General features: G+C 41.0%; 1 protein-coding gene across 1 annotated transcript; it reads left to right on the top strand.

Annotated features, from left to right (window-relative positions):
- Positions 1 to 27,280, top strand: LOC135078627 (transcription initiation factor TFIID subunit 6). Its single transcript, XM_063973159.1, has 17 exons — positions 1 to 429; positions 657 to 945; positions 1,349 to 1,500; positions 8,847 to 9,026; positions 9,318 to 9,487; positions 10,706 to 10,865; positions 11,734 to 11,906; positions 12,449 to 12,574; positions 12,627 to 12,743; positions 12,792 to 12,908; positions 15,228 to 15,402; positions 15,631 to 15,756; positions 16,039 to 16,246; positions 17,653 to 17,768; positions 18,256 to 18,327; positions 19,717 to 19,809; positions 25,751 to 27,280. Exons 1-17 carry the CDS (start codon positions 193 to 195, stop codon positions 25,844 to 25,846), a joined length of 2,607 nt encoding a protein of 868 aa, XP_063829229.1. The 5' UTR covers positions 1 to 192; the 3' UTR covers positions 25,847 to 27,280.

The following is a 27,280-nucleotide window of genomic DNA, read 5'->3' as shown; positions in this document are numbered from 1 at the left end:
TTGACAAACAATTTGTCAAGCCAAGACCCAACCAAGTGTTGTTTTTCTCGTAAAATGTTTGAATAAATAAATATTCACAATTTACAAAAAAAAGTGTGTTTTTAAATTTCCATCTGATATGTAGGTAGTTGCATTTTATGTAACAAAATTTTCATAATAACAATCAAAAAGCAGAATCAATTGTGCTCCAAAATGGGCGATTCGGAGTTTGCTTACGGATCCTCAATATCCCTTGATTCCATGAAAGTAATAGCGGAGAGTATAGGAATAGCAAACCTTGGAGACGATGCTGCTAAAGAATTAGCTGATGATGTTTCATATCGCCTGAAAGTGATAGTTCAAGATGCAATGAAGTTCATGCATCATGCGAAAAGACAAAAACTATCCATTACTGACATAGATCACACAATGAAAACCAAAAATATTGAGGTAAGTTTTTTCCAGAATCATAAGAATGAGACATTATAAAATTATTATGCATTTCAGTCTGTTTGTTAGAGTCTACCTTTACCCACTCAAAAAACAACAATAGTTCACACAAATGGATTTAATTTATTGTTAAAGATGATCCTAATTTGCTGCTTGTTCGGTTATAACATCATTTATATCTCATGGTGTGCAAGTATATTCAGCTCATGTTTTGTTATGGATTACAGCCACAGTACGGATTTATACAGCCGGATTCACTTCCATTCAGGTTTGCTTCCGGTGGTGGCAGAGAGCTTCATTTCATTGAAGAGAAAGAGATAGACTTGTCTGACATACTCTCTGCCCCACCGCCTAAAGTGCCACTGGATGTATCGGTGAGGGCACATTGGCTAAGTGTGGACGGGGTGCAGCCTACGGTGCCAGAGAACCCTCCACCGCTTTCAAAAGAGGCACAGAAGCTTGAGTCTGTTGACCCTATTACTAAACTTAGCAAGCCAACCAATAAAGATGCTGCAGGTAAACTGAACACTTTATTACAAGACCATTGGCATCTGTACATAAATAAACAATTTTCATTTTTTATCCTTTTTAAGAATGACAAAGTACCTAGGTTTCAAAACTTTCAAATATTGATCAGTTTTAAAAATAATAATTGTTTTCTGACTCAGGAGAGTGATAATAATACAGGCATTAAGACTGGATATATTGGTTTTAGATTTTTACAAGTGGCTGTTAGCTTTTTAATATATATTTTTTTAATTTTAATTAATAAATCCATACATTCCTTTCCATATATCTGTGTTGTTAGCATAGCATTTGTTACTTCAAAAAACTTTAAACCCCAGTTCAGTAAGGAACACTAGAAATTAGACTGAAAGAAAGAGTAGTCAAGTAGTCATGTTATATTATTATTTTTCAGGGAAACCCATGTGTGGTAAAGCAGCAAGACTAAAAGCCTCTGAGTCTGTTCACGTGAAGCAATTGGCCACTCACGAGCTTAGCGTGGAACAGCAACTTTACTATAAGGAAATAACAGAAGCCTGTGTCGGTAGCGATGAAGGGAGGAGAGCGGTAAGACTAACTACAAGTACCTATTTGATACAATGTATTTTGCTGTTATATTTATTTGTACTTATACCTTAATTCTTTAGAAATTTCCTTAAATGTAAACAAACACTTCTGCACACAATTACACCATAATCACTTACGTGTTCATAATATCATACACATTATTTCACAAGCCCATGAAACCAACTTTATTCTCACGATTATACAAGTTTGGAATCAATCTTTAAACAAATTATTTTAGCAAAATTATGTGAAAGATGAAAATTTGTGAGACTTGTCAAATTGACTTGAAGTTTAAAATTATGTGTTATCTCCATGTTGTCTCTGACACATCAGTGTTGTAACCTGTAAGTCATAGACAGTAATCGGTAAAGGACAATGTTCGTTCTCCATACATTGTTCGCCTAAGAACCAACAATTTTGACATATTACTACCCGAAAGCGAAATAATACGATTCTGTGTGTAAGAACAATGATTCCTGATGGACACTTGCCATAAAATTAATGATTAAGAATATTAAATCACAGCGATTTTATAATATGTCGTTTATGACAACATGGCGTCTAATGTATTGTGTGAATGTATGAATACCGATTCGCGAAAAATGTTTTGTATTGTCGTCACGCCGAGTCGCAGCCAAATAGTATAAAATAATAGAACAAGTTTTAGAAATGCAACTCGGCATTCCACTTTTATAATATGCCCACATATTGCACGTAAATAAACAACATGAATCGTAGGTTGTTTCCACCCTTGTCATCTGACACATGAAATAAACTCCTATTGTATTATAGATATCGAAGCCGAATCGTATATAATAATAGAATGGGTTTTGGAGATCACTCGGGGTTCCACTTTTATAAAATACCTACATATTGCATAAAAATAACACGAATCATGAGTTTTCTTTTCACCATTTACATCTGACACGAGATAACAAACTCCTATCTCCATGACTACCGTCGTAGTCTATGCCAAAGACTACAATATTTTAAGCAAGAAGTTTCAAACCTTAGCGGCTACGGTAACCCCTGGGCCACATACATCGTGATAACATTCGGTTGACACTGGAACGAAGTCTTGCGATTATGCAAAAAAGCATCGTATTCTAGTGCGGCTATATCACGTTCAACCGGGGTTTTAATTCGACTAAAGTCCTGACTAAAGACTGGAAGAAAATACGCCGCATTGTATGAGCACTTCGTGTTCGTTAAAGCGGCTTCAGATCTAGAGCCCACATAGTTTTCTTTCCAATAATATCCGCAAGTAGCGCTGCATGATCTTTACAACAAAAACGGCAATAGTTATTAAGGTGCCATAATTATATGATTACTTTGGCACGGTATTATACACGTTCGAAGATTTGTCATTTTCATTCATTTCATCATCATCATCATCATTTCAGCCACAGGACGTCCACTACTGAACATAGGCCTCCCCCAATGACTTCCACATCGCACGGTTGGTAGCGGCCTGCATCCAGCGCCTTCCCGCTACCTTTATCAGGTCGTCGGTCCACCTTGTGGTGGGTTGACATTGCAGAATATGACTTTTGATAGGTTCATCATAGAATTCGGCGGGGATATCCTCACGGAGGAAGTTCGTAAAAGGGCGGAACAAGATCTTATAATAATGCAAGGCCGAAGCTGTAACGCGCGTGCTCCTACGTGTAATCCGGCGAGTATACAATAAATAGTAATGTCTGGTAAATAGTGGTAATACGTATCGTTCGTTCGTTCGTTTCAGCCGAAAAGACGTCCACTGCTGGACAAAGGCCTCCCCCAAGGATTTCCACGAAGACCGATCCTGCACCGCTCGCATACAGGCACCTCCCGCGACTTTCACCAGATCGTCGGTCCACCTAGTGGGAGGCCTGCCCACGCTACGTCTTTCGGCTCGTGGTCGCCACTCAAGAACTTTCCTGCCCCAGCGGCCATCAGCTCTACGAGCTATGTGCCCCCCCCGCCCCGTCTATGTCTATATGCGCTACGATTACAGGGTATCATTTTGCATAGTCGCAAGACTTCACTCCGCTGCTGTCAAATCAATGTCGCATAATGTTATCGCAATGTGTGTGGCCCTTGGCCAAATCACAGAAGCCTATGCGAAGAAAGAGCACTTGAATGACAATGAAAATCAGGGTTACCATTTTATAAGATCTCCTCACTATTGAGGGTAACAAAGTAACATTAATAATCTAGCCATTAATTACATTTATTACCTATACGAGAAAGTAAAGCAACATGCGGTTTTATTTTAATTTGTAAAATATTTGTAACAGTTTGTTCCAAGTTTAGTTTTACAACAGTATTGCTGTTTCAGCTGTCACTGTGAAGCTTTGGGAAAATAAATAAATACAAAAAATATTAATATAAATATTTATTTAAGTTTTTATGTTCATTATCATAATATGCCAATTTAAGTTACACTGTGTGACAGTCTTTGACACTAAACAAACTCTTCAGCTTAATAATACCTACCTACAGGGCGTTTTTATAGTTACTCTTGCTGATGAAACAAGAAGGGTTGATTCTACTACTGAAATACAACTACTTTTCTTACAGGACCAATATCAAATTCTCAAAAAAATTCACATCCTCGTGATGGTGATAATTTCTATGGAGAGGTTTTTTTTTTATATTCGGTCTCTTGGGATAAGTTATTCCATTTGAGCAGTAGAATTAATCCTTTTTATTTGATCACATATAAAAATAACACAAGTGTGTGTGTTTAGGAAAACTTCTTCTTTGGTATGGTATCACTACGGAGTTATAATGTCGGCAACTCTGTATCACTGACTTGTAACTTTCAAACAGTATGAATAATAAGGGCACCACATTGGTTTTCTTTCTGAAAAAAGGCTTTCACTTTTAGTACTAACCCTTTAGCACTATTTCATTGAAATAAAAATACAATAAACGCACAGAAGACTGAAATTGAGTCAACTGACGTGACATTTATAATTTGTTGACATTATGACAGTTTGACAAGACTAGGGATTGAAAAAGTTTTAATTGAAAAAGTAAAATGACAATTTATTAAAACGATTCACAAGGATATAATCGATTAAAAATATTTATAAAATGTTCTGATACTTGCCTGTAGCGATTATCCAATCCTGGTTTCTACTGAAAAACTACTTCGTGGCAAGATTTTAATAAAATAATAAAATCTTTATCTTCTCTTTCACAATCTATAAAAGTTCATTTGGTCTATTATTAATGTGCTATGAATGAGGGTTTTCGCGATTGAAAAATCCGCGAGATGGCAATACGTAGACGCGAGGTCCAAATGCTGCATGATTGGTGGATATCTGTCAATGTCATGTCAAAAATAACCAATCATGCAGCATTTGGACCTCACGTCTACGTATTGCCATCTGGCGGATTTTTCAATCGCGAAAACCCTCATTGGCATAGATTATGAGAGACTGGCAACTATACTAGGTTGATATATGTTTCTCACACTTCAACTGGCATTGGATTCAACATCGGATTCTGACACTTTTACAGTTATGATACCATGAATATCAGTTTATGGTCCTAATTATTTTTATTTTATTTACGACCTTCGACCAGTTGGACACTTTAGATAGCTTCTTGTAATAGTGTCAATATCTTTTTAGCTTTTAACGCAAATCTAGTCTTCAAAGCAGTTTAATCGATTTATTTTATTTTCAAAATCGATATTTTATTGTCTATGATGGCCGCAGGAACATCACTATACATGGACTCCCAGCAATAAAGTACGGTAATGCCTCGTACAGATTTTATCGGAAAAAATTATGGAACTTGATAGGTTTTAGACCATGCCACGCACCAAAACGTCCGGAAGTTGTAATAGTATTATAGAATAAACGTTAAAAGACTTATTTATTTAATTTTTCAATGCTTAAGTGTCCATTAGAACGAAAGGGTGCTTAATGTATTAAAAAAAATAGAAAATAATTATGATGGGTTAATGTTTTTGGGCGGTTTTTTAGGCGGTTTCTGACAATGTCCTTTAATCGATTTTATTTCAATTATTCAATGATTTTTATTACTGATTGCATTTAAATAGATTTAAATAGGGTCTTAATCAACAATGTATTTTTTCTTCATTGAATGTACTACTAATTGTTTAATGCATTGCTTTATAAAGCATTATAAATTATTTCTATAGGTACGTAAGTATAGCCTGACCAGGAACATAAAAACCCTGGCATAGAGGCGCTTCAATTGCATTTGATAGTGCAACACTGGGTACAGTCGTACCTGTATTAAATTAATAGGCTAACTTTATGTATCAGGATTCAGGATTATAGGCTTATTTAATATTTTCATAAATTAACAAAAACATATTATATTATAGGTAAACTGGTTTAAATAAATTAAATGAAACCATCAATCGAGCAAGTAGGATTTTATTATTATTCATCAATAATCAAATTCTGCTTGAATATTCAACTACAATGTCTGCTCATGAACGCTTCAAACTCGGTACTTTTTTCCCAATTCCATAAAATTCAATACTTACAAAGTGACAAAAAACTTTAAAATAGGTAGTTGAAACAAACCACAGCTAATTTTCATAGTTGACTGTACTATACGATAAACATGTCAGTCAATTTGACAACCTTTGTCGGAAACATTATTCAATGAAAATATTGTCCGAACCCATTGAAGTAATATTACTACGTATAGAACAGACATCGCGAACAAAATATGTACAGTGCGGGGTGCGGGGCGGGAATTTGACGGACAGCTGTCAGTCAAATCCATGACTATCAAGTTTCATAATTTATGGCGATAAAATCTGCACCAGAAAATGTCGTACTTCATTGATAGGATTGCACGAATAGTGACGTTCCTGCGGTCGCCTCATCATAGACATTGTGAATCGATTGTGAAAATAAACAAATCGGCTAAATTGTGTTAAATTTTCATGGTGCTCAATAGCAAAAAGGTTCAGCTACTTACATTATTTTCTTTTATTATATTGTGCGTTTCCTGTAACGTAATCTAAGCTCCCCTTCCTTAGACTAAAATTAGCCCTCCTAGACAAGTGACAAAACGTAGCAGTTGAAACATTCGAAATCACTTCGCTCTGCCGTTTTTTGGTGTTAGTTACTTCACTCTGTGATGCGATTTTAAAATTACAACTGGCGATTCCGAATTCACAACTGAGGGGACTGAGGCTAATCGTGTTACTTGTGCTACAAGTGCGTATGGGCTTCATACTGATGCTTAAGCCATTAATTATTTTTCTTCCCGATTAAAATCTAATGTAATCGATAATCGCCTTGAGAATCGTTAACTGGTATTTTCTAATTCGATAAAAAAATTACCCATCTCTAGTTTAAAACTGTCATCCAACAGCGCACGAAATATTATGAGTTATAGATAATGATACCATTACAGAGGCGACACTTCGTTTACGTTTAGTTTCTGCCTATTGAATTGGATACTGTAAGGAAACATCGTCATCATCATTTTAGCTACTGGACGTCCACTGCTGAACAAAGGCCTCCTCTAATGATTTCCACATCGCCCAGTTGATAGTGGCCTGCACCCAGCGTCTTCCTGCTATCTTCAGTCAGTCCATCTTGAGATTTTAGAAAAATTCCCACTCGTAACGGTAGGAACAAAGCTAGGCATGACCCACGCCTTCATTCCAGAACCAATAAAATAACTGAAAGTCAGAAACTAGTTATTTTATTGTCTCTATTGTTAACTAACTCAGTGGTTGAGTTACACGTATAATAGCTGTGAGGTAGAAGTTACGGGACTATTCCCACCTCTCCTTTTCACCGCTGCATCTCCTGTGTAGCTAGCACCTAGACTAGTTGATTTAAATCCAAGGTATATCAGTTTTTAGGTAATGACTTAGTGCATCTAAAAATGTAAAACTTTCTAGTTTTTTGTAACATTGAAAAATCTAAAAAGAAGCATCATTTTTTTTACGTTCAAGTGTTTCTAAGAAATTTAAATGGAAGCATTTGATGACAAGGTATTGCTTACTTTTTCAGCTGTCGAACGAATCACTTTTATACTCATAGGTCCTGTACATCGGTAGATTTGGTAAATAAATGAATCCATCCGGACTCAGAAACTAAAAAAATTAAAATAGCTGTAATTTTTTAATACTAGATTTGTCGATTAAATTGATCATATTATTGCGCCCTAACGGGTCGGACACTGGTGACCAGACACACTGTACAATTATTATAATTTTAGCCTATCTCGTGAGCTAGGTGTCAATAATTAGGGTGATTTACTAACTAACCAGTCGCATACGAACAACAGCAGTGAGATTCAAACAATCTCACTGATCCATGATGCCGCACGACTATTGTGTGAGCCCACCCGTAACCCAAGCTTATTTAGCTTAACACTAGGGGCTGGACGGGACTATTAGTAATTTGTGCAATACAAAGTGCTTATAATCTAAAAAAAAATCTTTTTATTGCTGTATTTAACCTTCCTTTCGTATACTAATTTATGCGTCAGTGTCAAGTCTGCGATTTTTATTCTTTTAAATTTTCGTAAAATGGCTGCCGCCGCGGTGACGCCTTGTAATTAACAAATTAAAATTAAATTAGTGTTTTAAGTGCATAAATGTACAACTTAATGGTAAAAAGTCATTCCTTGATTTTTACTTAATATGTATCTGGGGTTATTTGAACAGTATTTTCGTCTATAGGATGGCATATTTCAAAAAACAAAACTGCACTCAAGCGTGTTGTCACAGCAACCGCTGAGCACATACTAATTGAATTTCGGTCCATGGACCTGTTTGCGTGCCAGAAACAGTCTAGTTGACATGTCTTCTCTAGTACGTAGTACATTATAACTCAATGTCCGAACCCTTAGTATTTCTCTTCGACAAATACTTTAACACATTGTGAACCACTTTTCTTTCACGACTATAAAAAGATTTTAGCAATTTAATTCACAAAATCAATTGCGCACATTTAAAATAAAGTTTGTTTACACTTTGACAGCAATAGACTGACATGCAAGGTGACATATCAATGAAGTTTTCATTTACTGTTGCCATTAAAATAAATTAGTACCATTAATTTTCCGCAACATGGCGAGGGTTTTTATGTTCCTGGTCAGGCTATACTACAATAATTTCAATCCGCGATTAACGAGAGGTTTTGTCGTCTCACTAGGGCACAGATTAAAAATGTTTTAATGTCAGTTGGCCATATTTGTTTACATTTAGGGAAATTTCTAAAGAATCCGACTTTACTGTTTTATTTTTGGTACCAAATACTTTTTCTTTCTTTCTTTAACCAATTGACATTTATTTTAATTAAGTTAATAATCATTATTTACACTCAAACACATTATTTTTGTTTTAGGAAGCACTACAGTCCCTTGCCTGTGATCCTGGTCTTCATGAGATGTTGCCTCGTATGTGCACATTTATCTCGGAGGGTGTGAAAGTGAATGTGGTGCAGAACAACCTAGCATTGCTTATCTATTTGATGAGAATGGTAAAGGCATTGTTGGACAACCAGTCTTTGTATTTGGAGAAATATGTAAGTTGACCCTGTATTATAATTATTTATTTTTAATATGTACAGTTAACAAAGTTTTCATACATTCTTTGGAGTTTTTTTCTTTGGTATATTTGTGAGTTTCAATTTTACCTTCGGCTCTCTCAGTTATATCCTTCTGCTACAGCATGGATGGATATGACTTTTTTATATCCTTCTGCTACAGCATGGATAATACAAGCATTTGGCTTACAAGTAATGTGTGAAGCATTCATTGGTTCACCTCTACAATCGTACATTTGTTATAATTGAATTTGTATCTTTCGCACACAGCTACACGAACTCATACCCTCTGTGTCGACGTGCATCGTGTCGCGGCAGCTGTGCCTGCGGCCCGAGATGGACAACCACTGGGCGCTGCGGGACTTCGCCGCGCGGCTCATGGCGCAGATCTGCAAGACCTTCAACACGTCCACCAACAACCTGCAGACGAGGGTCACCAGGTAACATGCCTCGTCGTCGTGACGTCATCGTGTCGCGGCAGCTGTGCCTGCGGCCCAAGATGGACAACCACTGGGCGCTGCGGGACTTCGCCGCGCGGCTCATGGCGCAGATCTGCAAGACCTTCAACACGTCCACCAACAACCTGCAGACGAGGGTCACCAGGTAACATGCCTCGTCGTCGTGACGTCATCGTGTCGCGGCAGCTGTGCCTGCGGCCCGAGATGGACAACCACTGGGCGCTGCGGGACTTCGCCGCGCGGCTCATGGCGCAGATCTGCAAGACCTTCAACACGTCCACCAACAACCTGCAGACGAGGGTCACCAGGTAACATGCCTCGTCGTCGTGACGTCATCGTGTCGCGGCAGCTGTGCCTGCGGCCCAAGATGGACAACCACTGGGCGCTGCGGGACTTCGCCGCGCGGCTCATGGCGCAGATCTGCAAGACCTTCAACACGTCCACCAACAACCTGCAGACGAGGGTCACCAGGTAACATGCCTCGTCGTCGTGACGTCATCGTGTCGCGGCAGCTGTGCCTGCGGCCCGAGATGGACAACCACTGGGCGCTGCGGGACTTCGCCGCGCGGCTCATGGCGCAGATCTGCAAGACCTTCAACACGTCCACCAACAACCTGCAGACGAGGGTCACCAGGTAACATGCCTCGTCGTCGTGACGTCATCGTGTCGCGGCAGCTGTGCCTGCGGCCCGAGATGGACAACCACTGGGCGCTGCGGGTCTTCGCCGGGCTCCAAAGTTCAAAAGAAGAGACGTCAAGGGGTGCTTAAAAGTGTAGCAATTTCTGACGTCACGTGGAACTCATCATAACTTCGTAATAACTTATTTGATTGACAAATAAAAAAATGTGTCCAATATTTTTTGATAATTTATTTGACGGACTAAAATTTTTTTTAGAAAACTAGCCCCTCCTGCTCTTCTCGTGAATGTCGTAAAAGTTCATTTTATCGATGGGATACAATAAAAATATACAAAAACACAAATATCGTGACTTTACATGCTTAAATTTTATCTTCTTCATAAAATTCGCTGGCCATATGACCTCGATTCCATATGCGTTTTTGACTTCCGTAACATAAAGATACTTTTACTGAGTCATAAGGCACAACAGCCTATAATAATGTTTTTTTTTTAAGATTATTAGTAATTAGTTATTTTCACAAATTAGTCTCATACTAAGCTTTTGTATGTCATTGTTTCAGATTATTCGCCAAAGCGCTTCAATGCCCGTCGCAGACCAACAACGAGACGGGCGTCGGGCCGTCTATGGTCACGAGCATGAAGGAGTCCGAGAAAACTCCGCTCGCCTCTCTTTATGGGGCCGTGCAGGGATTGGCTGAGCTTGGACCCGAAGTCATAAAGGTAAAGAAAATGAGATTATAACCATGATTATGAGAGAAATACACTTGCTTTGGGAATTTATTCGTACATTGTTATAGATCGTTTCATCCACGAAGACGCGCGGGGTCGAGAAAAGCGGGGGGTGTGGGGAGTTTGATCCGACCAATCCGAGCGTCATTGTTGGCATTGGTAGCGTTGCAATTGGATAGTTGTCTGTCAGTGCGCGCTCAAACTAAAGTCTGGTCTGTGAGCACGTAGAATTTTGTCCAATGAATGACTGTGCGACGGGCGCCCGCATCGAGTGTGCGAGCGACAAGGATGGGTAGCTTGGGGTCATTGGACAAAATTTTACGTGCTCATTGACCGGGCTATACAATGATGAAGCTCGGATTGGTCGGAACATGCTCCCCGCACCCCGCGCTTACCTCAACCCCGCGCGTCTTCATGGATGAAACGAACTATAAAAGGTTTCGTATAGAAAATAAGAACGTAAAAAACTGACCTAGCCCATTTACACAACAAAATGGTTAATTGCTAGGGTTGTAACGCGTACACATAAACGCGGTCACAGTCCGCTAGTTGCGCACGCGTTCTAATCATTCAATCTAATCAAACATCGTCAGCGTCAGAGTTTGACAGACCGATGTAACTTGTAGCGCACGCGTTTTCATAAACTTTTAATCAGCCCTCGCTAGCGTCAGAGGCCCTCATTTTTTCACCTACTTAAAAACCACTATAATAGATGAATAGATGAAATTACAAATCAGCCCGCAAGCCTCTACGCAACGCTTTTCTGGGTTTCTACCGCTCCCCTTCAGTCCTGCGGCGCCCACAAGGGGGCGTTATCGCCAACTTTGGGAAAGGCTGGTTTAACACATACGTTTTGTAGGTGTTCATTCTGCCCCGCGTGCGGTGGCTCGGCGAGCGCGTCGAGGGCGCTCTGAGCGGGCTGGGCGGCGCGGACCGGCTCGCCGCCGGGAACCTCAAGCACCAGCTGTTGAAGGTGCTAGCGCCGGTGGTGCGACAGCTGAGACAGCCGCCTGATGTGCCCGAGGAGTACAAGTGAGTCATGCCACCATAGTTTAATTGATTTAATTATGTACCGTCCCGCTGCAGCACATAGACCGGTGCAACATTCGTCGCCGGGAACCTCAAGCACCAGCTGTTGAAGGTGCTAGCCCCGGTGGTGCGACAGCTGAGACAGCCGCCCGACGTGCCTGAGGAGTACAAGTGAGTCATGCCACCATAGTTTAATTGATTTAATTATGTACCGTCCCGCTGCAGCACATAGACCGGTGCAACATTCGTCGCCGGGAACCTCAAGCACCAGCTGTTGAAGGTGCTAGCGCCGGTGGTGCGCCAGCTGAGACAGCCGCCCGACGTGCCCGAGGAGTATAAGTGAGTCATACCACCTCCTTATTATTCTCATACATAGCTAGTTCACACTGAGCGGGCTGGGCGGCGCGGACCGGCTCGCCGTCGGGAACCTCAGGCACCAGCTGTTGAAGATACTTGCCCCGGTGGTGCGCCAGCTGAGACAGCCGCCCGACGTGCCCGAGGAGTACAAGTGAGTCATACATCTACTTATTCTCATACATAGCTAGCTCAATGAGCGGTCTCGGTGGCGCGGACCGGCTCGCCGCCGGGAACCTCAAGCACCAGCTGCTCAAAGTGCTGGCGCCGGTGGTGCGCCAGCTGAGACAGCCGCCCGACGTGCCCGAGGAGTATAAGTGAGTCATACCACCTCCTTATTATTCTCATACATAGCTAGTTCACACTGAGCGGGCTGGGCGGCGCGGACCGGCTCGCCGTCGGGAACCTCAAGCACCAGCTGTTGAAGGTGCTAGCGCCGGTGGTGCGCCAGCTGAGACAGCCGCCCGATGTGCCCGAGGAGTACAAGTGAGTCATACACCTGTTTATTCTCATACATAAATAGTTCGCTCTGAGCGGGCTGGGCGGCGCGGACTGGCTCGCCGCCGGGAACCTCAAGCACCAGCTGTTGAAGGTGCTAGCCCCGGTGGTGCGACAGCTGAGACAGCCGCCCGACGTGCCCGAGGAGTACAAGTGAGTCATCTAACTGTAAACTTTCAGAGGGCTTAGTGTGAGTTTACATCAAACGTTGTCACAAGCGAGCGCGTTAAAAGAATATATTAAAATTTTAGTTCTTGAAAGTTTCCGCTAAGGGCGCTGACAACACTTTTTTACGCAGTCGACATCGAATTCGTTTGACGTAAACTCACACTACGCCCCTAGGGCCTATGTCAAAACTTGCCCGGGTGCACGGAGCGAATGCCTGCACGGGACGTCAAAGTCTGGTTTTAAAATCGCGCTAACGCACGCTGACCGTCGGCGCCGAGTAGTCAGCGTCACATAAGGCATTATTTATCTGTCAGCGCCGAAGATCAGCGAGCGGTCAGCGCAATTCTAAAACCCGCCTATCACAGGCCTGCGCTCCGCGGTAGGCACACGCTTCGCAAATGCACGCTCGCGGCGTGCGCCCGCCATCAGCTGCGCGTGTGGAAATCCGTCGCACGCGTTCGCTCCATATTGCGCTGCTCATACAATTTTTCGATACAGATACGCGTTAGCATGCACGCGCGAGTTTTAGCGTAGGCCCTCAACCTAGTTTATGTATTTATGTACATACCATACAGTGTCGAATGCGCTTATTAACCTTTTCAACTCTCTATCCATAAGTGCCATAAGTATCTAAAGTCTAAAAGTTGGCCGTAAGAATACATTCAAATGTTTTCTTGCATTTTGAATTATTGAGTAATAATAATAATAAAAGATATTATAGATTCTTCAAAACAATTGGAAGTACAGTCACGGAATGAAAAGGTTCGTCAGTTTTCAAATTGATTCCTTCAATTAATCGCGAGCACATATTACCTTTTGAAACTATGTTACAGAATCATCTCAAGTTAGAGAAAATAATCTTTAACTGTTTGTCAGTAAAGTTCAAAATTATTCAGATCAAAGTTGTTTGACGATTTAACTTGTCAAGAAGATTATTATGATTGATAAACTAAAACCTTCTTGTTGGTTCAACCTGCCATTATCCATTAAATAAAAAAAACTACATTTTGTAACATTGCACTGATGGGATAGAAAAATAAACAAGCAAAACCTTATTCGTTAGCAAACGTCATATTTATTTAAATGTTAGCAGCACTGTTTCGGTACTGTACGGTTATGTTGGCAGGTTTGACTCTTACAGTGCAAGCGAAAACCGACACTAAGGTGACGAACCTTTTCATTCCGCGACTGTACCTATTCAAAAGAAAGAATAGCGTTATCTTGAAGAAATCCATATTTTAACTTTGTCGTGTGATAAGCAATCATGTTTCCATTGCCGTTTTCCTTGGAATAAGTCGCGCAAAAATCTTTTCAATCGGTTTCTGCACGCAATACGATATTTTATGAATCCATTACCATAACCGTAGACGTCCCGAGCAGATTCATCGTATCACTGTTATTTGTATTAAAAGGATTTCAAAACACAAACTTATTTTACCTTGTTATTGTGTTTGGATCATTTGCATGCTAACCTTGAGGTTCATTACGAAAATGGCACAAAGGCTTCATTTTTATCAATGTACGTAAACTTTGACTTACATTAGTAGTAGTATTGTGAGGTCAGTCTAAAAATAAATAGTCTAAATCGAAAACTAGGCTTGTATTGACGTCATACCTAAGCTAGGTTTGTCATTGAACATAGGTCCCTACCAGACAAAAATAGCACGACCAAGAACTGTCAAGTCCATTAATTTCATTAGCCTCATATTTTATATCGTACCTACCTATAGTAAAGTGAAGTACATGACCAAAGGACTAGCTGTTTTTTGGTCTATCTAGGACCACTTTGGCTATTCCTCATTTTATTTGTACGTTCATGTTCAGGTATTATGTGTTGATTCTGATTTAGGTCAGTGGGCCTTAGGGCCCTGCCACACTGGCGGATTCGCTGCGTCGCCGCTCCGCTTTGAAAACGCTTGCAATCCGCCGCTGTGGTAGCTCACTTAGACGAAATACTACCAGTACAAAAAATACTATGACAAAAAATAATAATAAAAAAGTATACAGCTCTATAGAGAGTTACTCACCTGGTGTCCGTTTGGTTGCGCAAAGCTGTATACATTTTGTTGGAAGCGGCGACTGGTTGCGCCGCCATGGTGTCCCGGTGAAATATAGGCCTAAATCTAATCGAACAAAGATACGACTACGGCTTCTTGAGTCCCAAGAAGCGTGCAGCAGATGGTGGGTCTTTGCGCGTCTATTGCATTATATTTATTTTTGTCGATGGCAAAGATTCTTTATGCACCCTTATGTTATAATATCTAAAACCTATCTATTTCACTAAGATACATTTTCGTCCAACAGACGTGACTATGGTTACCTCGGGCCGAGTTTGCAGCAGATGGTGGGCAAACTTCGCGCGTCGCCGTCGGCGAGCGGTGGCGGCGGCGCCGTGGCTGTGGTCACGTGCACGCCGCCGCTGGTGCCCGCGCCCGCCGCGCCCGCGCCTTCGCCCTCACCGTCGCATGTTGTTAAGACTGTTGGTAAGTAGTAGCCGCATATATTTTGGTGGTCAAGCTGCGCGCTCGCCCTCCCACGTTGTTAAGACTCGGTAAGTAGCAGCTGCATAATAATGATGGGTAAGCTTCGCGCGTCGCAGGCGGGGGCGGTGCAGTGGCCTTTGTCACATACTCACGCCCGTTGCGCCCGCGCAATCGCAAGTTGTTAAGACTGTCGGTAAGTAGCTGCCTGTATTATGGTGGGCAAGCTTCGCGCGTCGCCGTCGGCGAGCGGCGGCGGCGGCGCCGTGGCCGTGGTCACGTGCACGCCGCCGCTGGTGCCCGCGCCTGCTGCACCCGCGCCCTCGCCCTCTCCCTCGCATGTTGTTAAGACTGTCGGTAAGTAGCTACATATTGTGGTAGGCAAACTTCACACGTCGCCGGCGAGTGCGGCGCAGTAGCCTTGGTCACGTACTCGCGCCCGTTGAGCCTTCGCCACAACGTCGTCTCACGTTGTTAAGACTTGTTAAATAGGCTGCATACATATACGGTGGGCAAACTGCGCGCTCGCCCTTATTTTAGCGATCACAATAGATCGATATAGGTCGCAGTGAGATTAGACTTTATAGAACTAGGTTAGTCGCTCAACAAAAAACAACGTAAGCTGGCATAATAAGGTGGGCAAGCTGCGCGTTCGTCTTCGCAAGTCGTCAAAACTGTTGGTAAGTAGTAGCTTGCAGCAGATGGTGGGCAAGCATCGCGCGTCGCCGTCGGCGAGCGGCGGCGGCGGCGCCGTGGCCGTGGTCACGTGCACGCCGCCGCTCGTGCCCGCGCCCGCCGCGCCCGCGCCTTCGCCATCGCCGTCTCACGTCGTTAAGACTGTCGGTAAGTAGCAACTGCATATAAGGGTGGGCAAGCTGTGTACTCGCCCTCCCACGTTGTTAAGACTCTGTAAGTAGCAGCTGCATAATAAGGATGGGTAAGCTTCGCGCGACGCAGGCGGGGGCGGTGCAGTGGCCTTTGTCACATACTCACGCTCGTTGCGCCTGTACAATCGCAAATTGTTAAGACTGTTGGTAAGTAGCTGCCTGTATTACGGTAGGGGCTGCGCAGTGACCTTGGTCACGTAACCGCGCCTTCGCCCTCGCCTTCGCACGCAAGTAGCTGCATATATCATGGTGGGCAAACTTCGCGCGTCGCCGTCGGCGAGCGGCGGTGGCGGCACCGTAGCCGTGGTCACGTGCACGCCGCCGCTAATGCCCGCGCATGCTGCACCCGTGACTTCACCGTCACATGTTGTTAAGACTGTCGGTAAGTAGCTACATATTGTGGTAGGCAAGCTTCACACGTCGCCGGCGAGTGCGGCGCAGTATAGCCTTGGTCACGTACTCGCGCCCGTTGAGCCTTCGCCACAACGTCGTCTCACGTTGTTAAGACTTGTTAAGTAGGCTGCATACATATACGGTGGGCAAGCTGCGTGCGTCGCCGTCGGCGTCCTAAATTTGAATAACTTGGCTAAGTTGTTTTCAAGTATCTTCAAAGAGCTAACTTTCAATACGCCAAGTCGTTAAATGTTGAGTGGCTCTGGTTTAATTTACCATTGGCCTGGGCATTAATCTATACTTATAATAAATCTGTAGAGAGGTAAATTCTGTACATGAAATATATTTTCAAAATAACTATCGGGGGGTGATTAGTGATCGATACTGATGCCAAAAATGCAATCAGTAAAATTTTTGTCTGTCTGTCTGTACATGTTCCTTATAGAAACAAAAACTACTCGACGGATTTTAACGAAACTTGGTACAATTATTATTCTTCCACGGGAACGGGAATTAGCGGGAAAATCCTTTTGTATGAAAAATCTAAACCGCTTAAGTTAGACGCTTGAAATTTGGCATGCAGGTACGGTACCTTAGTAAACCTAAAGCTTAGTTACAACAGGATATTGCAAAATTCCCACAGGAACGGGAATTAGCGGGAAAAAACATTTGTATGAAAAAATCTAAACCGCGTAAGATAGATGAAGGGGGTAAAACGGGATCCACGCGTACGAAGTCGCGGGCGGCCGCTATTTTAATAATAAAAGCATTTGATGAGCAGCCCTGCCGGGCTAGGATGCGCGCCATGATAAATCAAGGGGTCATTGGACGGGATTCTACGTGCTCACGGACCAGGCTTTAGGGGCCTACAGGCATTCATATATTACATGAAATGTATATTACATTTTGCACGTGACTGACTATACACGTCTTTGACAAGAAGCCATTCAATGTTAATCTATCCTGCAGAGTCGCTGAGCACCCGTAACGTGGTGATCGCGTCGCCGGCGCCGCAGTCGCCGGCGCCGGGCACGCCGCCGCCGCAAAAGTTCGTCATCGTCGCCTCCCAGCAGAAACCACCACAGGTATTTTGCTTATTTATTTATTTATTTAAAGGTTAATATAAATGTGCAAAAGGCCATGTGGCATTCTCTTCTAATCAATCTTTGGGCCAAGCAGATCGTAAGAGTAGGTGGTGCATTAAGTACAGTTACACTGGTAATGCTCATGAACCATAGACAAACAAGTGTTTGCTGAGTATTGTTTTTATTAGGAGTGCGGACTACCATATTTGCGTTCACTTGCTTGCGCCACTTGCAACTGATAGCACTCGATAATGGCGCCAACCTGGCGAGTACTAAACAAATGTAATAATTCTATTATATCGGTTCAGCGCCACTCACTAGTTGGCGCCACTATCTTTGCAACTATAACATGACAGGCTTTTTGGATTCTGATATAATTTTTGAAAACTTGCCTTTTTGAATTGCCGAAGAGATTGTTTGCCTCTTGAATTATTCACAAACCCATTAAGTATATGGCTACATCGTATGCGATGTTTGGTTGGTACAGGCGCAGCCAGCCGGCGGCCATATCGTGGTCCACAGCTCACAGCCCACGATCGTGCGAAGTCAGAACGTCCAGGTACGTGACTCATAGACACAAACAATTTGTGTATTGCTTACTTTATTGCTTTCTCTTAAAGTTTGTTTTACCCTTCATTAACTTTAACGACACTAGAATATTTTTTAAACAATAACATTAATGTCCTATTCTATTCTTTCAACTTTCAGTTGTTCCAATATCCGCTTGCTTTTTATGTGTACAAAAATTAGTCTTAGATTGACGTGTGATAATATTTTTGCATGGATATTTTTATGATTTCCAGTAGAAGGCACGTTGGTTGATTGATTTCACGCATGACAGACACGTGTGAATGGATGCAAACCTTGTAAAGGATATTTAGAGTGCCTTTTATCAAGTTATTCGACTTTAAATTTGCCATTGATTTGCATGAAAAACATTCAAAAATTAAAGTATTTGTGATATAATGAAAGAATGGTTTGAGTGAGTGGAATGCGGTGTATATTGTATTTTAAGTATATTTATAGTATACGTACCTATTATATTGAAGCGTGGCTAGGATTCTATTTTTTCTTAAAGAAACTTCAAAAGTATTGTAACTGTTACCGGGTAACGGGTAAGCGTAAGCATAAAACATAGTTTTTAGGCAATCTGACCAATAACTTATGTAAAACTAATAAATTGGTCTTCATAATAAGAAAGCCGACACTCATCTATTTATATTTTTTGAGGATAATGTAAACTTTAAATAAGAATGTGGATTGAACGGTGAAATTATGATGATTGCGTCATAAAAGTATATGAAAGAGTGTGCTTGGAGTCCAGACAGGATTAAATCTTTGGACCAATAAAGATTTTATAAGATTGGTAGACAGCGCCGGCCCTGGGGAATGATTAGTGATATCTAGCGTCAGAAGAAGATACGCTAAAATGCCATAGTGTGAATTGAAAGTTTCCACGAGAAGATAAAAGAGCTGCCGAAAGTCCATAAATTAATTATTTTACTAATAAGGTTAACAAATCGAGGCTCTCATCTAGTCTTTAAGTTTTGTGGCGTAATTCGCAATACTTTGAACTTGAAAAGTTCTTGGCTCAAAGAGCGTTTGGTCGCAGTCTGCCAAAGGAGCAGCATCCAAATATGAACCTTATCAAGGCCAGTGGCCTAGATAAGTATTTTGACACGTTTGATAAGATTCACGTATTTTAACAGTCCAAATCTCGTTGACGTTCAGAAGTCGTCCCATTGAAAAACAGTTCTAAATCCGTATTCACAAGGGTCATTTCGATAGAACGATTACTCGATAGGATCCCAACTCAGCCATTTGTTTCCACTTTTCGTTGAAGTTTTGTTACGTGAATAAGGCTACAGGGCCGGCGCTAGGTAGCCTAGCTGCGCCGTAGTGCCTTCGGTCGTAGAAGCGAGTAGCTACAGCGTGCATGTCTGCGTAGTCGGTGGTGGTGACCAGCGGGCCGGCGGGCGCGCAGCCGCCGCAGAAGGTGATGGTGGTGGGCGTGCAGCCCGCCGCCGGCCAGGTCAGCCAGGTCTGTACCGACGGTTGAGCTGGGTCGAGATCGGCACATTGCCTGTGCATTATGTCGTTGGAATAGGAGCTATTTTGCAACAAAGATAATGTCGACGTGAAATTGCGAACTCCGTCAGTTTATAATGTAACGCGTGAGATTGTAAACTAATAGTGGGTTGTACACTATATCGTTTTATTAATTTTAAACGATAAGCCACACATTTTTTTTGTCGTCTAAAATCGACGATAAGATTATTTCGAGGCGCGCATCCTAGGCCGGCTGATGTGCTTGACTACATTGTCGCGTAATTTATCCTTCATAAAACGTGGATTTCGAAATTCTGAATTAGTTATTTTCTGGTGACTGGAAAGAAGAAAAGAGGGATTACTTATATAAAAATATTTATCGTATTGCCTGAGTTTGAGTTTTGCATCCCAATAACAAATCGATAGTTACGGTATCTATGCAAACGGAATGGCATAAATGATTTCGTCTTCCGGGTGGATGCGGTTTATAAAATTTACTCAATTAAAGAGTAAAAGTTGGCTAATTTTCCCGTGACTCTTTCCTTTCAGCCGTGGTTTCAGCAATAAGGAGTTACCATCAAACGTCATTATTGTGTAGGTAATGTGCTGATCGGTAAAATGAAGATGCTGCTCAACCTTACTGTGTGTTCACTGCCTTACACATTTTTGTAAATTTTCATTATATTAGGTATCTATCTGCTATAAAGAAACAGTTTCCCGCAGTGAACATACAGTTTTAGAATAAGAATATTAACCCACTTTTTTAATGTTTATAATTGATTATTGTTTAGCCGAAGTCACTTTTCCATTAATTTGCTGTAAAATCATGTAGAAAAATAACTGCTATTGCGAATAACATGTAAAATGTGCCTACTTTCAATTTACACATAGATCTTTAATACTTAACTTGACAATAACAAACAGTTTTCTCGTTGTATAAATTGTTTTTATACAAGTAGAAACAAGTTTCAATTTGAAAATCTCATTTTTACACTTGGAATCTATTGATATCGCGATATTTGCGATGAAAAAATAACTTCTAATGTTAAAATTTTAGAAGTTAATTTTATTGGCGGTGTGCGGGTTTACTGAATTTTTAAACTTGTGTATCCTATTGGGGTACGCGATACCTGTAGATGATTCTTAATTATTTTTTCAAAATTAATATCTTATTTGCAATTGATCTAAATCTGTAGATAAGGAACGTTTTGGCTCCTGCAAAATAAGTTGTTGCATCTTCGTAATTATGGTGTCGTGTATCCCGTTAAGCTAGGGGTAAATCCGCGAAACAGTAAAAAACTTATGTTCCGATCGATAAAAAAAAAACTGTTGTAGTTCTGGTAAATTAAACTTCTGAATAACGATTCATACAAGTTTCCACATAAGGCGCCATGATCCATATTGATTAAATACTTCAAGTTATTTCGATAATCAAGAAAACACGCACTAAACGTCATTACCATCACAGTAAAAATACTGACCTTTGCCGTTGTCTTTTAATTTTTTTTACTTTACCTATACACAGACCAGATTTTGATTATAAATTTAAAATGTACATATTTACCGTGACAAAATAACAAAATTATATTGAAATCGTATTAGCCAATAAAATGGAATCATGAATTGAAATATTGTCACGAGAAATCGTCATAGCCATCGCGGCAGCATCAAAGGTTCTTTAATGTGGCCGCGACGCGACTTATCCCCGCTTGTGTCCGCGCGTCCCACTCTTCAATTCGTTGCTCGTAACAGAACAGAATGCACGTAAAATTTACGCAGCTCCGAGACTTTTTAAACTCCGAAAACGAGAGACACTCGCAGTTTGTCATCGGCTCGCGTCATTCCCATTTTGTGCGATTTGGTAAGTTTTATATATCGATATTTTTCTAATAATTAGCACTTTGTAGCATGTGATTACAATAAAAAAATGGCGATATTGAGGTGTCCCAATAGTGGTGACAATTATTTTTATATAATTTTAAAATCGTTTTCGTCATTACCATTAACATCATTACCATATCATTTAGGCTTATGGTGATGACACTTTGTATATGGTAATGATGACTATGAATGGTTTCCTAAAAGAACAATGGGACAAAACGTCCCCAGAACTGTAGCACTTTAATACCTACCTTATAATATGATAGTACATGATAATACTATAATTTTATTATAATATGACAGCTCAAGTGTGACATGCATGTCTCAGAAAAAAGTTATATCTAAAATAAGAATCCATAAGCAACCCTGAAAAAAATACAAAATCACTTTTGACCGACTTCAATGGGTATCACGACAGCTTGACCCCGGGACAATTCGACTCCTGTGACAACTCGACCCCTGCGACAACTCAAACCCTGCGACAACTTGATTTTTTTCAACACTCAACACTTTTGACTTACTTCAAATGGTTTCACGACTGCTGGACCATACGACAGCTGAACCCTACGACCACTCGAACCCTCCGACAACTTGACCCCTGCGACAACTCGATTAAATTACTTTTGACCTACTTCAAACGGTATCACGACTGCTTGAGCGTTAAGAAAACTCGACCTGGACACCTCGATCCTTGCGACAAGTCGATCTCTATTACAACTCGACCCCTGTGACAAGTCGAACACTGCGACACGTCAACCCCTGCGACTACTCTGAGCATTTATTCTAGATTCTGTTCAGGCATTGATTGATGGAGCTAAATGGTTTTCAATAAGTATCATAGTTGTCATCGGGGTCGAACTGTCGTAGGTTCCCTACGACAGTTCGACAACTGGACCCCTGTGACAACTCGACCCCTGCGATAACAAGATTAAATTAATTTTAACCTACTTTAAACGAAGCTCGACCCTACAAAAACTTGACCCGGACAACTCGACCCCTACGACAAGTCCAAAATATTCAACTATGATACTTATTGTAAACCATTTAGCTCCATCAATCAATGCCTGAACTGTATCTACAATAAATGCTCAGAGTAGTCGCAGGGGTTGACGTGTCACAGTGTTCGACTTGTCACAGGGTCACAAGTACAAGTTGTCGGAGGGTTCGAGTGGTCGTAGGGTTAAGCAGTCGTAGGGTCCAGCCACTAGCGGCGTAAGGGGGGGGCGGTCCGCCCCGGGTGCCACTCATCAGGGGGTGACAAAAGTCACGCAGATTAGTACTCACTGGCGCTAGTATAACGAGGATATGCCATGATTGGGGGGGGGGGGGGGGTGTTGCGATTAGTATCATATAGCTCATTCGAACTAACACCTTTCATTCATTCAATCGGTAACCCAAAAGAGGGGGTGCACCAGACTATTTTGGGGTGTCTTACCTCCCCACTATATGTATACCCAACTTACTTACATTAAGGACTTATGACGGGGGGTGCTGTGCTGTGCTATGCCCCATGCTACGCCGCCACTGTCCAGCAGTCGTGAAACCATTATTTTGAAGTAAGTTAAAAGTGTTGAGTGTTGAAAAAAATCAAGTTGTCGCAGGGTTTGAGTTGTAGCAGGGGTCGAGTTGTCACAGGGGTCGAATTGTCCCGGGGTCAAGCTGTCGTGCCCTTTGAAGTTGGTCAAAAGTGATTTTGTATGTATTTTTTCAGGGTTGCTTATGAATTTTTATTTTTGATATAACTTTTCTGAGACATGTCACACTTGAGCTGTCATATAATAAAATTATAGTATTCAATTCAATTTATTCATTTAAAGATAACAATGATCCACATGGTTAGTAAATGGGTGCCTTATACAACTATGTTAGTAATTTACTTATTATAACATACCACTAATTATCCAACCCGTTCGGTAAGAAGTAGCCGAAGGAAATGTCGGATAATAGGAGAGTCGTACCTCTCCGCCACGGTCTTCAGGATACTGTTGGGGCTCGCCCGTATCCTACTGAGCAACGAGGCAGTCTTCTTGCATAGGACAGCAAAGAAGCCGTCAGTATGCGACTGAGCAAACATTTCCGAAGCACTGCAGAAGCGAGGCAAGCCCAACAGCACCCTGAAACCGTTGTTATATTGGACCCGAAGGACGCCAAGCGATTTCTGCGAGTACGTGGTCCATAGGTTTCCCGTGTATAGACTCTGACAGTATGCTTTAAACAGAGTGATCTTGACATGGTCATTACATCGGGCAAACCTGCGAGCCAACATATTACACCTTACTGCCAGCGCCCTTCGTTCCCTCTCGATATCAACATGATCTTTAAGGTCATCAGTAACGTAGTGTCCGAGATATTTAAATTTAGTGACTCTGTTTAACTTTACCCCATTCAGCAAGAGGTCGGGTACCACGTTTGGACATTTACTGGCGGCCTTAAATACCATGTATTCGCTCTTCTTCACATTATACAAATATGCCATGGCATTTAGCATACGCTTCACACACACCCACCATCTTTCTGAGAGCCCCCATTGTTGGCGCCAGCAGTACCATATCATCAGCGTAGCTTATGTTGTTGATACAAACACCATCTACCCAGCATCCGATACGCATACTGCTAAGGGCAACAATGAGGTCATTTACGTATAGGTTGAAAAGCCTGGGAGACGTCAGCCCACCCTGTCTCACCCCGCACTGCAACCCATACTCCTCAGAAAAAACGTTAGCCCATCTTACGCTGTTAATCTGGTTAGCATACTAATAATGGAATATTTGTGATACTTCTGACGGGACGCCCTGCCTCCTCATCTTATCCCAAAGGATGTCATAAGACACAAGATCGAACGCCTTGGAGAGGTCGAGGAAGCATGCGTAAATGGAAGTCCCCTGATCCGTGTAGTACCTGACAGTGTGCTTAAGACTAAGGATGGCGCTCTCGGTCGACAGTTCAGGCTTAAACCCGAATTGAGCATTATGTGATTTTAAATATTTATCTAGTAGAAAGTCAAGCACACTGTCAAGGACCTTTGCCGTGATTGTAGCTAGAGAGATCGGTCGGGTATTAGCATGGTCTATCATACAAGGTAGGTATTAAAGTGCTACAGTTCTGGGGACGTTTTGTCCCATTGTTCTTTAAGCTTTGTTTTTAAATGAGAAGGTTTTTTATTAGTTTACGAAAAGACGTTTTTTTATTCATTTCTTGTATGTTGACTATTGTGTAAGTCTAAGTAAGAGTACCTAGGCATATTTTTCAATCAAAATCCTCATTGGTGTAAATATATATTTTTTCTGATTCTGAATAATATTAGGAACGTAAAAAAAATTTAACTAATGTCCGTATTGTTCCAAATTCAATAAATTCATTAAAATATTGAATACATTTATTTTTATTTCCAACCCATTCTTTAATAGGTACGTGCTTAGCTAGGAAAATAACATAGATAAAATTGGTGTTTAGCTAAACAATTATATTTAAATTTTAGTTTTTAAGTAATTTTAATTTAATGTATTACTAATTACTATAAAATATATTTCGTCATCACCATTAACATAAGATCATTACCATTTTAATAAAATCATTACCATTAGGAAAACGTCATTACCATTTTGTGAAAAAATATTTGGACGCTTGTTACTTCTAAAATCACGATTGAATCTAAGGGCCTCACACTGATCTAAAAAGCTTATTGCTTAACCTTTCAGTTTAAGCTAGTTTGCACGCATCCCTGTTAAGTTTTTCAAAAAACGTAAAATAAATCCCGCGGAATAAAATCGGCGGATCTACCCCTAGTTACATACACGCGTTGAAGATACTATTTTATGCTACGTGTCCGGAACTCGACTCTCGGTCGATCCTTATAAAAATCAATTTATTCCTAGGCTTTGAAAAAGCCAGGACAACAAATTCATTAATTTTAATTAGGTTAATGGAAGAACAAAAGAATCCACAAAATAAAAAATTCCGGATGCGTGTAGCCCGAGCTTTACTTTCGACGAAACATCGTATCTTCGACACGTGACATATTCCTTGCCGGTACTGACTAGCAGTTTGTCCAGGCGCCGGTGTCGGTGGTGACGAAGCCGGTGTTCGCGCGCGGCGCGGCGGGTCAGCAGCCGCCGCCCGAGCTCGACGACCTGTCTCATCTCGCCTGACAGCCGCGCACCTTCAGCTTCACAATAGTCAAGCAGTACACCAGAAAAAAACCGCAATAGCAACCTGCGCTTCGATACTCACAATAGTGACGCTTAGTGCGCGTTCTTGCACACGCGGAGCTTGAATATCGCTTAAAACTGTGGTTTCCGCGCGCATTTATAATATCAATTGGACGATTCTCAGTGCTTAGGGCACGTTGACGTTTTAGAGATGTGTATAGTAAATGTGTGCAAACGGCGCCAAGACCACGCCGCACACTTCGTGCATGAACGTGACCTTGGGTGTGCTCTACACAGAAAAGATGAGTCGAAATTAAGAATGAATAAATCTCAGTTAAAAATAATGAATAACCCATATCAGTATCTTTTTTGTGTGGAACATAGTATTGAATGAAATCAGTAACGATTGAAAATAGTTTATAATATTTTCTAGATATTTAAAGACGGAATACGTTAGTTAAGTAAATCCTGTTCTTTTTTGTGATCGACTTCATGCATTTTTGCAGCGTTATTAAGAGGTTCTATTATTTTTAAATAATTTTATTAAGTTGCTCAAATTGAACAAGCATCTGTATTTAAAAAATATGAAAATTTTCAAGTTAAATATTGCCCACAGTATTTAAAGAATTTGTTGTGTTTGAGCAGCAGAGTAATAATTTAAGTTAAACAATGAAATGTGACCACAACCATATTTAATATTGTACAATTTATTGACAATTTTATTTGTGTAAAATAGGTTTATTACAAGCTGTACCTATACAATTTTATACGAAATACGAATGACGCCGAGTCGGTATAGAAATAATAGGTGTCTGATATAACTAAATATTATAGCAATAATAGATCCAACTGTCTTAAAAATAATTTCCATGTACATTATTGATGTTGTAATTAGCAATTTTATTGTTATGATTAATACATTCACATTCAGATGTATTCTATCGAATACTTAGTTGCTATGTTTTAAGTTTTTGTTCCTAAGAAAAATACGCTACAGACCACAATGCCTATTGGCACGATAGAGGAAGAAAGATCACTTCTTCATCAAAGTGAGTAATATTTTTTAGGGGCGCAGTAGCGCTTTTAGAAAATGCTATTTTCTGAAATCACTCCACTTTATGTGCTCTAAGCGCTCCTCAGCGCTATTGTTTCAAAAATCAAGAACTTGTGGCGTTATGAGGTATAATATTAATATTTGTTTGTAAGTTTATTATTGATGTCAGTAGATTTTATTAAGTATCATTAATAAGTATAGTATGTCGACTAAACACGTAACACGATACTAATAGTGTAATTGGGATACCGACTCTTACTAAATCTGGTAAATTACAGCACAAAACAGAATTTTGTATCATGGGCAAAATATGCAATTTTCTCAATTTTTTATGTAAAGAAATATAAATTTATAATCAATTAATAAATGCTATGATATTA

Source organism: Ostrinia nubilalis, chromosome 2 (genome assembly GCF_963855985.1).
Source record: "Ostrinia nubilalis chromosome 2, ilOstNubi1.1, whole genome shotgun sequence".
NCBI classification, from domain to species: domain Eukaryota; kingdom Metazoa; phylum Arthropoda; class Insecta; order Lepidoptera; family Crambidae; genus Ostrinia; species Ostrinia nubilalis.
The sequence above is the reverse complement of the archived record's forward strand: the minus strand, read 5'-3'. Positions and strand labels throughout refer to the sequence as shown.

What these genes read in the sequence shown, in the direction of transcription:
- LOC135078627 (XM_063973159.1), top strand. Translation starts at nt 193, where the DNA reads ATGGGCGATTCGGAGTTTGCTTACGGATCCTCAATATCCCTTGATTCC. An exon ending in GCGATGAAGGGAGGAGAGCG is followed by an intron (nt 1,501 to 8,846) that starts GTAAGACTAACT and finishes TTTTTGTTTTAG; the next exon opens with GAAGCACTACAGTCCCTTGC. An exon ending in CTGCAGACGAGGGTCACCAG is followed by an intron (nt 9,488 to 10,705) that starts GTAACATGCCTC and finishes TCATTGTTTCAG; the next exon opens with ATTATTCGCCAAAGCGCTTC.